The sequence below is a fragment of the Anopheles merus genome, chromosome 3L, assembly GCF_017562075.2.
Source record: "Anopheles merus strain MAF chromosome 3L, AmerM5.1, whole genome shotgun sequence".
In the NCBI taxonomy this organism is placed as follows: Eukaryota; Metazoa; Arthropoda; class Insecta; order Diptera; family Culicidae; genus Anopheles; species Anopheles merus.
The window spans coordinates 31,379,069-31,394,077 of record NC_054085.1 but is presented as its reverse complement, the minus strand read 5'-3'; the positions used below and the strand labels follow the sequence as shown (position 1 = coordinate 31,394,077).

At 46.6% G+C, this 15,009-nt stretch overlaps 2 protein-coding genes across 2 annotated transcripts; one reads left to right on the top strand and one right to left on the bottom strand.

Moving 5' to 3' along the window:
* Nucleotides 1–71: 71 nt before the first annotated feature.
* LOC121599366 (zinc finger protein 574-like) lies at nt 72–10,470 on the bottom strand. The gene is made up of 4 exons (XM_041927104.1): nt 9,697–10,470; nt 5,637–5,760; nt 3,951–5,567; nt 72–3,419 (listed from the first exon to the last, which is right to left on the bottom strand). Exons 1-4 carry the CDS (start codon nt 9,777–9,779, stop codon nt 2,013–2,015), a joined length of 3,231 nt encoding a protein of 1,076 aa, XP_041783038.1. The 5' UTR covers nt 9,780–10,470; the 3' UTR covers nt 72–2,012.
* Nucleotides 10,471–11,491: 1,021 nt separating this feature from the next.
* LOC121599700 (BAG domain-containing protein Samui) lies at nt 11,492–14,607 on the top strand. The gene is made up of 2 exons (XM_041927718.1): nt 11,492–11,914; nt 12,088–14,607. Exon 2 carries the CDS (start codon nt 12,117–12,119, stop codon nt 13,149–13,151), a length of 1,035 nt encoding a protein of 344 aa, XP_041783652.1. The 5' UTR covers nt 11,492–11,914; nt 12,088–12,116; the 3' UTR covers nt 13,152–14,607.
* Nucleotides 14,608–15,009: the final 402 nt, after the last annotated feature.

Here is a 15,009-nt window from a genome sequence, read left to right as displayed (position 1 = left end):
ACACGGCGCAAAACGGGTTTTTGTGTTACTTTAAAATTTAAATTTAAATTACTGTAAAATTGGAATAATTTCCCGCGATTATTGTTTGTTCGGACGTGCTTCTGCTCTTCTTCTTTTTGCCTTAACCGTCCTACGCGGACATGCCGGCGTATACAGGCTTTCGAGACTTTATATTCAGTTCGACCCAGCCGGATAATAGCCAGTCCTTGCTACGGGAGGACGGTCCCCATTCTAGGTTTGAACCCATGACGGGCATGTTATTGAGTCGTTCGAGTTGACGACTGTACCACGGATCCGTTCGGACCACAACACTGAAATATGCAAATGGGACTAAAATTTATATAGATTTATTCGATTCTCATCATTGCTATGGCCTTTCTAGATTAGATTCACGATAGCTTTAGTACACACTTTAGGTAAGTAGATTGTTCTTCTCCGCATTCCAGACAGTGGTAGTCGCTTCGACGTACACAGAATATTTTTTCCCAGCAGGATATTTACCATACTATGTTACCTTCACTGAAACTGACTCTCTTTATCCTTCTTTAATTACTATACACTTAACGTCTAATGCAAGTGTTCGCTTCCATTTTGTTACAATTTAATCTACCGTCTATTCTGCTCTCGTAATCCTAAAAATGGATGAAACTTAAGGGCGACTTAAAAAAAATCACTGATTTTATAAACTCTTTACAAGCAGACAATAAAACATCAGTTAGCAAGAACTGGAGCGTTTAAAAAGATATTTAAAAAAAAGCTTAAAATGAAATGTGTCCACTCTTAAAGGACTAGAGAAAACTAAACCGCAAACTTGGCGCAGTGTCACGCACCTAAACTTTAATAAAAAGGAAGAGCTAACGTAACTAAAATGCACCCTTTAAAAGGCTTTGTGTGTAGACTTAGCTTTCACTATATTGCGCCTGAAATGTTGAACATTTGCAAACGTGTGGGGCTGCGAGCACACAAGGCAGGCGAGCGAGAGAAAAACGAAAGATCACTTCTGCTGGTGTGTTGTTACACCACAGTAAAGGAAGAAATGTGTGATACTCTAAATAAGCCTCACAAAAGGGAGGGGTTTTTTTTGTTGTTAGAAAAAATAATTACAAAATGATAAGAAAAAATCATTTTCACACACATCCGCTGTGTTTCTGTTTGCTCAGAACCTTTCGGTTCTGCTTCACTTAGGAATAGTCTTACCCGATAGCTTTTATATATGTTTTTTTAAATGTTTTATCCTATTTCCTACTAACATGTGTTCCATCCGATCGGACTAAGTAGACTTTCGTAGTGTTTTGAATATAGGAACGAGTGTTGGCGATTCCAGTATCGTTTCAGTTTTGCAAAAACCGCCTTGTGTGCCTGGTTAATACTTAATCCATCGCCCAAATCAGCCGCCGCAGACAATGCGGATCGGTGTGTGCGATCGTAAGTAGCAAAGAAGGAATCTTTTACTGCTAGAGCAAGTGGATTGATTATTTTTGGGGCAAAAAATCACAAAACTTGCATGAGAATTTGTTCAGCTAGTGTGCCATTGTTCGCTCACTCGGGTTGCGCCATTATAATCACAGGCTTTAAGATATATGTTGTTTGTGATCCTTCCTAACAATTGGCCTTAATTAGAGTATCGAGTAGTATTCCCATATCGTGGAACACTTTTATATCAATATAGTAGCCTACATACACTATTTTCATAATGCCTAAACATCTCTTTATAAGAAAGTAAGATTCTGTCTGTATGACAAATGATAAACGTACGGCACAATATAAACACAATCTAGAGAGAGAGTGTGTGTGTGTGTGTGTGTGTGTTGCAGTGAATTGCAACGTACAATATATGGCAAATTGAAATAGTGTGCATAGACCAGTTCGTTGCCGTTTTGTTCTTAATTCAGACATTACTACCCGGGAATGTTTCATTCCCGTACGCGGTACGAAATCTTTCGATGATTGCCTCACTCCTTACTAACTGCCAGTACCCACCCGAACCGGCTTTTTTGTTGCACATTTTCCATTTAGAATGGATAATGCACACCGCCAGCGGATAATAGCTGCTCTGCTGTCGTCCCACTGTCATGCAGCTCGGCCGTATCCGGCCCGAACGACAGCACCGCTGTACCGGTGGCATTTTCCTGCGATCCACCCTTCGGTAGCTTCTGCTCGCACCGTCGCCGGTGTATCTTAAGCCCCGCGAACAGCTTAAACGTGGCCCCGCAGAGCGTACACTGGTAGGGCCGTTCGTTCGAGTGGAGCTTCCGGTGCGTGATCAGGTTCGACGGGTGCACGAACGCGCTCGAGCAGAGATCACACTTGTACCGCCGCTCGCCCGTGTGCGTGCGGATGTGAATGAGCAGGTAGTCCTTTCGCTTGAAGCTCTTGTGACACTCGGTACACTGGAAAGGGCGGTCCGTCTGCGGCACGAACGCGATCGCCTCCTTGCGCTCGAAATGGCACAGCATGTGTTGGTCCAGCGCGACCGTATCCTTGAACGTGATGGCACAGATTTCACACTTCCGGAAGGCGCTGCGCGAAAGCACGGCAAGCGAGGCCGAATCAGTTCCCTCTCCCGCCGGTTCACCGCTCTCGGGGCAAGCGGCATCGGACGGTGGCGCACCCGGCGGCGACTCACCCTCATCGCTCTCGTCCGGGGAGAAGTGCTGATGATTCTGTGCAGCAGTGAGCTCGTGGGACGTTACGGCTGTTAGAACACCACCGCCGCCAACGTTCGAGGAAGAGGAACAGGACTCATCGTTGCCACTGCTATCGCCGGCACCGGATTCCGCCCCTTCCCCAGCCAGCCCGGTCTGGTGTATCGAGAGCGAATGCTTTCGCATGTGCGCCAGCAGGTTTAGCTCACACTTGAACAGCTTGTTGCAGATGCGGCAGCTGCGCACCTTGTGCGCCTGCTCGTCGTCTGCGTGCGTTGCCTCGTGCACACGCTTCAGCTCCTCGGTGCGGAACATCTTCGGGCACTTGGAGCAAACGTGCTCGGGTGGTGGCGCTGGCACCGGGGGCAACAAACTGTCACTTACTGCATCGGGTATCGATTTCGTCTGCTCCTCTGGTGCAACGGTGATGGTTGTTGCACGCCGCCGTTTTGGTTTACTACGCGGTGATTTCGATTCAGCCTTTGTCGCGTAACCATTCGCCAACAGTGGGATGGAACTTTCTGGTCGTACCAACGTTAGTAGGGGCATTGGCTTGGAAGATGGCGTTGTGGGCACGGGCCCGGGTGTGTTGGAGGCAGCCGCCGTACCGAGCATTATAGGTCCGGTGGCAGCGTTACCTTTCTTTGCGCCATTGTGCAGAAGCATGTGAGCGTTCAGCTCGTCCAGAAAGTGGAATATTTTCATACAATAGTCGCACCGAAACAGAATCATCGTGGAAGGGGAGGATGAATCGTCACTGGAGGATGAAGAAAACTGGAAATAATGATAAAAAGGGCAATTAATATTCCGATATTTGGTTTCATAAATATAATTCGTAAAAAATGGTTTGTTGAATTAGTTAAGGTTAGGTTAAATTAACAACAGAGGTCGTTACTAATTGTTCTTATGCTTAGTGTTTTCCAAGGGTTCTTATACTTGTGGGACACTTCCTTGACTCTTTCCTATCAGAATTAAAGTTTGGGCAGGTTCCATGGAGATTCTTATTGGATTTGCCCAGTTAATTTCCCGTAAGAAAGAGTTAATACAGTGTTACACCAAGAAAAAGAATAATAAGAAACTCAATCTCTATAAATCTTGAATTATACATAATTTATGAATTAGAGGAGTGTTAAATGAACCAGAACCGTAAGGACAAACGGATTAATCTGTAGTTCTACCGATTCACAGGCTTTACAGGTATTGCTGTTTGCGAAGAGCGAATGCACCGAAATCACATTAACGTTCACATCAATGAACGACTCGGTTCACTCACGTTCACTTAGAAATTCCGTCCTCTTTCCTCACCTGCTTATCGCCCCCTTCACTATCCTCGTTGCCATCGCCCGCTTCCTCCATCGCTTGCTGCAGCAGCTCGCTCGGGTCGATCTCCATCGAATCGTCGAGCGGCTCTTCCTTAACATCCACCTCATGCTGCCGCTGCTGCTGGTACTGTTGCTGATGCTCCACCAGCATTTCCCGCTTCACTGCCATCCCTCCCTCGTGCATCGTTTGCTCGCCCATCCCCCCACCATTCGCTGCCATTGCCCCGATTCTCGGCTCGACCGTTACATGCCCTCCTTGCAGCTGCTTTTCCAACAGCTCCAACACTTGCTGCTGCGTTTGATAAAGCTCCGCCAGGTGCAGCTCCTCCACCCCACTACTGTCGACCGGTTGCCTTCGTTCGCGAGTCTCCTGACCCTCCCGTTCTTCTTCCTCTTCCTCCTCCTCCTCCTCGTTGCCATGCTGTAGGCGGGCGGTTGTCGTGGTGCCCACATCACCCCCCGCCATCGAGCTCGACAGTTCGCCATCCTCCAGCTCAATCTTCACGAAGCTGGCCGCATCAATCATCGGCTCTTCCGGCTGCATGTCCTGCATGTCCTGGTGCATGTTGCGGGCGTGCTCCTCCAGCAAATCGTAGTTGGCGAACGTGCCCGGACACAGCCGACAGTCGAACGACTCGAGCCGCCGGTGCGATCGCCGATGGTACTTGAGCGTCGAGGGCGAGATGAACGTTTTCAGGCAGACGAGACAGGTGTACAGATTGTCGCCGGTGTGCGTCCGCTGGTGGATTTTCCAGTTCGAGCGATCGTTAAACTTCTTGCCGCAGTACTCGCACGGGAACAGGTTCGTCTCGGTGTGCAGGTTCGTGTGGCGCCGGAGCGTGTACGCGTTGCGGAACATTCGACGGCACACGGTACACTCAAACTTGCCACCACTGGTACTTCCAGCACCGGCACCACCGCTTCCCCCTACACTACCACCCTCCGTCCCCGTGCGGTGCAGTGCCTGCAATCCGGCCATTTCCAGCGTTGCCAGTGCGAACGTACGTTCCTGCTGCTCGAGCTGACGCTTCGTCTGTTCCACTAAGTCTAGCGAGGAGATGAGTGGCGGAGGCACCGTCGAGTCGTGTGCTTGCGAAGGAGCACAGGAGGACGATGAAACGACATTACCGCCACTGTTAGTCGGTAGGCGTGCGGAGGAACGGTCGTCGTCCACCAAGGCATGCCGCTCGGTACCGTTTCGTTCCACCATCAGCTCCTGCAGCGGTCGCAACCCGAACGAGGACAGTTGGTTCAACGCTATCGCCATCATTTCGCTATTGTTGCGCTTCTGTGCCTCGGGGATGGAGGTGGTCGACGTTGCCGCCTGCTGCTCGGTTTGAAACTCTTTCACGTGAGTTCCACCACTTCCACTCCCACCGCTTCCGCCCTTCGATGATGTTCGGTTGTGGTGTTGCTTCGGCTGCTTTTCGACGGTCGGGACCGATTGGTCCACCTCCGTTGCGGCCGCCACCCGGTCGTCCAGTAGATTGTGCAGAAAGATGTCGTTTTCGATGCATTTTTCACGAAATTTGTAAAACTCGTTCAGCTTCAGATCGCACACCGCACAGATGGCGGAGGGAAAAACGCTCTTCAGTTTAACCTGCGGCAGGATGGGATAAGAACCATTAGTATCTGATCGATTTTATTGCACTATGATTATCATTTATACCTTCACTGTTGTGCAGTCGAAGATTTTCTTCAGCAATGCATCATCTATTCCTCGTTCGTCCGAAAAGGCGCGGGTTAGTTTTTGCTCCTTCGATAAGCATAACCGACACAGGTTGCTTGAGTCACTGCAATGAGGGAAAGGAAAAGAACCATGTAATTGTGGTTAAAAACATGTAAGTAACCATTATTGTTCAATTGAGAAACTTCTGATAAACCATAACCGGAGATTATTGGGGCAATAATTTGATTCACTGATTCTACGACCGATCTCCATTGAAAAATAGCATTTCATATTTAATAATCAGGAGTTGGAGTCGTCCGGAGTAGTCCGGAGTCATTCAGAGTCGTCCGGATTCGTCCGGAGTCGTCCGGAGTCGTCTGGAGTCGTTCGGAGTCGTTCGGAGTTGTTCGGAGTCATCCGAAGTTGTTCGGAGTCGACCGAAGTCGTCCGAAGTCGTCCGGGGTCGTTCAAAGTCATCCGAAATCGGAGTCGTTCGGAGTCATCCGGAGTCGGAGTCGTTTGGAGTCGTTCGAAGTCGTCCGGAGTCGTCAGGTATTGTTCAGAGTCGGAGTCGTTCGGAGTCGGAGTCGTCCAGAGTCGGTCGAAGTCGACTGGAATCGGAGTCATTTGGAGTCGTCTCCGATCTCCGGCCGATTCTGGACGTCTCCGGGTGACTTCGGACGTCTTTCTACGACTGCGACTCCGGCGATTCCGGAGGACTCCGGGCAATTCCGGACGGTTCCAGATGAATCCCAACGACACCGGATAATGCTGGGCGGACCTAGCTTCCAGAGTAGGTTCCAAAATTATTGGAGTTGGATCAGAGTCGGCTCCGGATATTTGCCCCCTTTACCCATCACTATTGTTAATAGAATTTAATCATGTTTTTTTTGTTCTAGGAACCAACGCATCAATTCAGAATAAAATATCATAACATACTTAAAAATCTATTATTAGATCAGATTGCAGATTCATTTCGTTGTTTGAACAATTCTAATTAAACGCTTTGCGTTTTTGGGCCCTAATATTTCCAAAATAATTACGTAGAACTTATGGGTTATAATGTAATTCATCAAATAAATTTCGTTTGCTTTTGGTTTCCTCAACCTCAGACCGATTTGAAATTCCCACTTCCGTTTCTGTGCGATAAAAACCTACGCATGTGCGCATTGTTTCGAATAGAGCGCATACATTCACAGTAATAGGAAAACCCCACTCTCCCAGTGTTACTCATCCACAACACACAAACACGCACACACCCGCACGAGTTCTGTGCAATGGCCCACGGAATACGAAACAAAGCTCTGCTCTGCTAAATGTGCACCCATATTCTCTCGTTGTGCCTGCCCCGCAAACAACGCGTCCCATTCGTCTCCCCAATGCGCGCCACACCATCATTAGAACGGCCCGGCGCATACAACCGGCTTTGCGCACACAGCGCAAACACGCTTCGCGCGCGCCTCCTCTTCACATACACAATGAACAGCAAGCGCAGCGGCGGCGGCGGCGGCGGCGGCGGCGGCGGCGATCGTTCGCTTTACAAAGCCCATCATCTTTCTGCTTCCATCACCACCGCCGCCTCACCATCCGTTTCGGTTTCTGTCGATCGCAGCAGAAAAATGGGCTTCTGCAAGGTCAATGGTGGTGGCGGCCGGTGCCATACACGCAAGAGACGCGCAGACGTTTGCACACTACTACGATCGCGAGCGCACCATCAAGCGGCGAACGGGACAGGGGGTGTGTGCGGACGTTTGCCGGCGGCATGTTGCAATGTTCCGCCGCGAAAAACGCCGGTGCCGAATTACACGGTGAGCATACCACCACCACCCTCGAGACTACCGAGACTACAACTACCAGAGCGCGCGGGACATGCGGTGCACGTGTTGAAGAAGCTGAACAGAACAAAGGGACAATAGTGAGCAAAAAAAAAAAACAACAAACAAACAACACAAAAGGAGCTCTAATGTTTCTTTTGTTAGTATGATACCTACAAAGGGGCAGAAGAGTAGAGATTGTTTAATCGATCCCAAAAAAAAGGAAAAGTAACGTTGTTTATTTTTTTATTTACTTGATAAGTTTCCCTTGTATTACATTTTGACTGAACGGGAGCTGTCTAAATCGATCATTAGATTAATATGCACAAACACATACTCTATCGTGATTTGATTTGTAGCCTTGAACTATTAAAAAAATGCATCAACATTTTGATTATCATGTTAGCAGATAAAAAGTGAAAGTAAAATATCAAAAATAAATAGTAAATAAAATCAGTCGATTTAATTTAAACAATTATGCAAAAAAAAAACACCCATCAGAATGTCAAAAGTGTGATTTTGATTATTTTCATTAGTATTTCTTTTTTTCATCTTAGGTATTTATATCTTTATTATCTTTAATAATTTAAAATGAATAGCAAATGAGGATTTTTTTACACAAATTAATTTTTAATAATTTTTTGAATTGAGGGATACGATCCCTATGTAGGATGCACGATCGATCTTGTTAGAATGCGATCTAATATTTGTTTTAAACAAAATTTAAATCATCCTTATGGAGATGCTCGAAAATGTGTTTTTAAAATAAAATAATTGTTAAATAGAATACTAAAAAGAAACAATAGAAGAACCTATTGTTAAAAGGTATATATTTCACACCTTCAGTGACTATTTCGAAAAAAAACTGGAAGGATTTTTCGTTACGCGGTGTGTTTGCTCACTGCGCAAGGAAGTCAGCGCGAAAAAAAACAACAAAGATTGCGATGAATAACCAATTGTTCCTTTGTTCTTCTCTTCTATACCGCCATAAATCATCGATTAGCTTACAATGCAATCTCTTGAACAGTGAACGAAAACGAATCCTTACTTTCCAAACAAATCTTACAGCAAACCGCGTGAAAACACTGTAAAGAAAATCTATTGATAAGGCGGTGAAGGCAACGCGGTTTTAATAATTGGTTTCAACAAACGCTCCGTTCGTCCTCGAACTCGTACAGCGAAAACCGTTTCCTTCCAATACAAAACATAAAGAAACAACAAACACAACTGTCGTCTGTTTTTCTCTGTCTCTCGCTCGCCACCCCGCACATTCATCACAGTGAGCAGTGAAATTGCGTTCTATTGGCGTTACATTGTTTCCAAGTAACCAGGCGCGGCCCCCAGGCTTGACAACTGCTCACCTACCATCAGCGGTGTCTGCTTCTCGGACTTGAACCACTCTGCTCTCGACGTAAAAACGCCCAATGCCTTTTCATATTTCGGCTCCTTAACGGAGAGATCGATTCCCCGGCATTACTAGCCAGCATCAATTTGTTCGCTCCCTGTCGGATTCTTAGATCCAATTTCCATCTCCGTGTTACGCGTACCCGCAACAACCATAGCCAGGGACACCCTATTATACGTATGTCCCTCGAGTTCAATGAAGTGTTAGATTTGTTCGATTTTAGTATGTCTACTTCCACGTTCAAGGAGAAATTGCGTCTACGTCACATGTAATGTTTGCTTATAACTAGATGTTTATTTATATGCTCCTTAATTTAATTATAAGGTTGCCGATTAGACATGATGGTCCGTCGGTTTATATATGAAATAAATAAATAAATAAATAAACCCCTAAACCCCCACCGGATTGCTTTGTTGTTTGCCTCCGGAGGCGCCGATTAGTTCGCCTTCGCGGCAGCTGCTTGCGTACATTGTTGATGTTGAATAATAAGTGTTTATTCCTGGACGGCCCCCTCGGCGGTGGTGTGAGTAGCCAAAATAAAATGGCTCCAAACCGCATTAGAACACGGGTAAGGGCCAAATCGAATGACCAACCCCACCAACACCCAACACTGCGAAAACGAAGAACCGCAGCCAAACAACGGCGAAAAGAAACGTTCCTTGCAGTTAGTTTGCGCACACACTGCGCACCAACACCACAGGAGAAGGCGAAGGAATCGATGCGTTCACCCACACACACACACACGCTCACGTACACCCCCTCCTTCGAACTATCGTATAGTGTCCCTTCTTCTCCTCCTTCTCCTCCTGCTGCTGCTGTTAGAACCGTAACCTTTGCTTACCTTTTCACCACCTCCATCAACGACTTCTTCAGACACTCTTCATCGCGGTTCACCACCGTGCTCGACGGCATTTCCTTCACCATGTTGTTGTGGCCCTTGCGCTACACACAGACGCTCGGCAAGAGGGCACATCTACACACCTGCAAACACAGTGGATCCTTTGCGGCTAACAATGCAAAAGACGCACGGCCAAACTAGTGCGCACATATACACACACGCATACACCCACTGTTTAGATGCCTTATACACACACACACACACACACACACACGAGCACGGAAAAAGCGCACCTACGCACCCGTAAGGTCGTTTGTTGCGGTACGCACAATCTGAGATACGAGGGATGCACTTTTTTTCGAGGTTTTATGTTTGTTTTGCAAAACTTCACTTTTCACCTTTGTTTTGATTCACCCGAACGCCGGAAAAGATGCACTCAATACGCTTCCGGTTGGTTTTGTGTGCGTTTTTGCTTCGGACACTTGTTTAACCCCAGTGGTGTGCGCGTTTGATGGTGTGCTGCTGCTGCTGCTGCTGCTGCGGCTGGTGTCGCGCTGGTTCAGGGCGCAGGGCTTTGTGTCCTTTGTGTTGCGGTGCGGTATGATGTTGCGGCCAGTTCACCCTGGCCATCGTTCACTGCCCGGTACGCATTACACCGGACGGGCAATAGGTTTGTGTGGTAAAATTGTTCATTTTTCACTGCACTACACTCCCGCGGTAAACAATAGAGCACGATTATTCACCCTTTCTGCACTGACAGTTGCTGCTCGCTTACAGAGCACAGTGGTCGCACACGGGGACATGTGTGAAAATAGTACAAACCATATTTTTGTTAGTTTACTTTGTTTTTGTATGTAATCAATATGTTGATTCTCCAATTGTAAATTTTGTGTATTGATACTATAAAAAATAAAAAAATTATATAAAAAAAACTTGATAGCTGTCAAAACAGGGACATCGAACCATCATTATGGTGCAATTACACTACACGAGAAAGGGAGCTACTACACATCGTCAACCACCTTCCCAAACGCGTTCGAATTCGGTAACGATTGAAGTTAGAAGGATAGGCCATGATAAGATGAAGCAAGGCGAAACACATTGCAAGAAAAAGACAGCTATATAATGATATGTTATAAAACGCCATCTATTGAGCAAACCGGTGAAACTATGAGCTTTTGTTTTTTTAAAGGATACAGTCCGAACTCTCTGGTAGAACTTCGATTCCCTGCCAACTATTGAATATGTGCACGTTTTTCCATACAAAAAAAAATCTGAAATTGTTCTCGAAATGCCATGAGATTTTTGTGATTTTTTCAAAAACCGGTTTTCCATACTTTTGAATTGAACTGTCAGCCAACTATTGAGCGTTCATCTAAAAAGCATGTCAACTAAAAAGCGTTCAACTATTAAACTCTAACTGTATTTGATTTTCCAGTCATTTAATCTTTAATCAGCTTAATATGTGACGCTTGGGGTATTTGTTATTTTTTTCACAGATAAGCAGCCCGTGCGTGGAGCGAAAATTTGCCTTCTTTGTCAAAACTGCTTGTCAACTGCGAACAAAAACCTTTCTCGCGGCCGCATCAAAAAATTGCACATGAACGACAAAAAGCTCTAACCTTTGAATATCGATTGATATTTTGCTTAGAAAGTTGTTTAATCAGAAGTGCGCCAGAAATTCGACTTGGTTTTGAGAAAACCGCCTTGAGCTATCCCGTGGTGTAGAAGCACCCTCAGCTGAAAGCAACTTTTGCTCCTTGGGTCTAGAGCGCAAATGTCACCCATCGAAAAGTCAAAGTCTGCAAGATGTCAAAATCGCGCCCGTCCTTGCCTTTCAATCGAAAACACGACAGGTTTTGTGCTTTCTGGTGGTGTGCAGCTGTGGAGAAAAACTGGAACGAAAAAATTGATTTTCGCGTTATTCAACCACTCTGGTGCGTGCTATCTGTGGGCAAAGTGCAGCGGGACAGTGAAAACCAGCGCTTGGAAGATAGGTCGTGCGAGCCGCAGCGCCCGTACTGCTGAAACGTGGAGTGTGGAAAATTCGCCAAGGTTCTAGAACAAACCGCATTGGCGTTTCGTCGCCTGGTCGCGCGGGGTTGCGGAAGAAAAGAAGGAGTGCGAGAGTGTGTGTGTGTGTGTGACAAATAAATAGCAAAGCAACCAGACAGGCCTGGTACACTGTAGGGATCGTACGTACTTCGAGACAGCTAATACGGTAAGGGACCTAAATCCGTTTTGCGTAAAATTGAACGACCTCGAGGAGAGGGGAGAAACATCCTCCCCAAATTGTGTGTGTGTGTGTCAGTACTGTGATTCCTATTTCTTTCTACTACTCCCGTACTGTTTTCTTCTCTCTCCCTCTCGCTCTCTTGCTCTCTCTATCTCCAGCCGCGTAAGTAAAAAAAAACGGACATAGAATGTCGTCACAGCAAGAGCAACCACAACAGCAGCAACCGACCGTGCGGCACATTCCGATTTTCGTCGAAGGTCGATCGGAGCCGCTGATCAATAAAACGCCCGAATCGCAACCGTCACAGCCGTCCCAGCAGCAGCAGCCGCAGCCGCAGCACCATCATCCGACGACTGGCATGGGCGAGGGCGGCCCCAGCATGGACATGCCCAGCCGGAACGATTTCTTCAAACACGGCACGATCTTCGACTCGGTGCGCGACATGCCAGTGCGATCGAACTTTCCCGGCTTCCACCAGGGATTCAAGCGGGAGCCATCGCCCGGTGCTACGCGAACGTCGCCCTTCCCGGACATGTGGTCCGAGCAGCCGAACCATGTGCCTCGCGGAACGTCAATTCCTAGACAAACGCCTTCACCATCGACCGCGCAGCATCCGCCGCCGCAGCAGCAGCAGCAGCAGCACCAGCCACAGCAACCAAAACCAAACACGCAGCAGCAAGTACCGCGGCAACAGCAGCCACCGGCGGCGCAACAGCAGCAGGCGGATGCGCAGCAGCACCCGGCGGCCGCCGCTGGACAGGATCAACCGGACAGCCGCCCAAAGATGTCGGCCAAAGAGGATCCGATTACGAAAATACAAAAGATACAGAAAGACGTGCTCGCCATCTTCGACCAGGTGGAACAGTTCAAGGGCGGCAAGGAGGGGAAGAAGGACAAGGCGTACATCTATCTGGACGAGATGCTGACGCAGAACCTGCTGAAGCTGGACTCGATCGATGCCGAGGATCAGCCGCAGATTAAGTCCGCCCGGAAGGAGGCCATCAAAAGCATAAACACCTGCATCGCGGTGCTGGAGGCAAAGGCGGAAGCCGGTGCTAGCGGGAGCGCCAACGCCAGTTCCGGCTCGATCGGGAAGGCGAACAGCAACGGTTTGAGCGCGAACGGTATGGAGCAATCCGGCTCGAACACGTCAATTCCTCACTCGTCGTCCAACTCTAGTCAACAGCAGCAGCAGCAGGCCAATGAGGTATCGAGCCAGTAGTGTGTGTGTTTTCGTGTGTGTGTGTGTCTGTGAACATGCAGAAAACGGTTGCCATGGCGCCTCGGTCGACGACCATCCTGTTTTGCCGAGCATGAGAGCATCCGTGTCGATGACGACGCTTGGTTTGTCATGTTCGCCAGCCTACTTTGTGTCATATTTATAGCCCGTTGGTGGTTTCTTCCTGGCACTAACGTCTCTGCATGAAGAACCGTCATTTCATTCGACCGTCCGGATCTTCAACGATCATATGTTTCATCTATTCATCGCCACTCTCTCCTTCGTTTTTTTTTCATCGCTAGTTTCATAACCAAGTTTCAGTGAGGCTTCAACAGAGTGCTTCAGGTGGATAGGTTCTGCATGGTTTTGTAATTTGCCTAAATTAAGATTGATGGCACCACAAAAGAAGTAATCGTTTTTTTTTGTTGCAAGCCGCGACCCATGCGTCGTGGTCGATGCGTCCGAGACGACGGTTCTGGTGCTCTTGAAAAGAAACCATTTCCGTTATGCTTTATACACATGTATTATCACACCAAGAGAAAGAGAGAGAGAGAGAGAGAGAGGAAAAGAAAGAGGAGGGTGCATAGAGAAAAAAAAGAATAGCATGTATTAAAACAACACAGAACAATGCACTTCTTTAACGCTTAGGGTGCACACAGTGTGTAGGAATTTTGGTTAGCGCTGAACGTTAGCGAACTTACTACTTCTACTACTACTACTACAACTGCTAATAACAGCGAATACACATAATGTGAACATAGTTTGGAGAGACATATTTATTTTTCTTATTTTTAGTGCGTAAGTAATTGGAGTAACAAACAAAAACAACACACAGAGAGGCAGGATGGGAAAGAGAAATGGAAAAGAATTCTGAAATGACAAGCACAGTAGAAGAAGGGAATAAAAGAAGAGAATTGTGAAATATAGGGAGTGGAAATCCGACAAAACGACATCGATAACAATGATAACGAATATTAACAAACCTGCAGAGTCGGCAGCTAGGTGTAAGGTGTAAGGCCCTGAAGTGTCCTCAGTATCCACCACAGGCCGCGCCTACAAAAAGTGAATTATGCAAACAACACGCGCGTCGATTCAACGATTTGGCAGCGAGGAAATACCAGGACAGCAAGCAAACTCAATTTAACAATGCATTACTTTTGAATTATATAATTTTAATAAAGGAAAAAAAGGCAGGAACTCACCAATTTGTTTATATAGGACAATAAACATTCAACCAATCCAACTCTTCGTTGCTAGAACTATGGGCGCCCCCTTTTCTGGAACTGGTGGCGCAGGGAGTGTATTAGCGGGAGGTACGGGAGGGACTAAAACACACCAACCCCTACTACTCAACATCTAATAATTACTTCGATTACTGTTCTTCTGTTTTCGCTTTCACACGCTGTGCTGCGTCCTCGTGCCGCGAGGATGTGAAAATAAAGTTAAAGGTTACACTAAAGCTGTTGTTTTACTATTCTACTATTATTGCTGCCAATGAATATTTTTCACATTCAAGTTTTTAATTATTTTCTCCATGGTCTGTCCATAAAACGTTTTTTGATCGATTGAGGGATCCTATTTGGAACAAACCTTCTGACTTCTCCGTGGTGGTGTTTTTTTTTTATTCTAGTAGGTTCAGTAGTATCCATGATATACAATTCGAATAATTTATAACGCGTTTTGTCCTATACCTATTTATGTGATGTTAAATAAAAAGGAGTTTTATGAGAGAAATGAGAAATGAGAATGTTTGAAATGTGCCATGATTTATCGCTTTTCTTGTTATGACAATGTGATCTGTTAAACTGAGCCGGATAAAAGGATAACCGGCGCTCCACTGTATTTAAAAATGGTAAGTCAT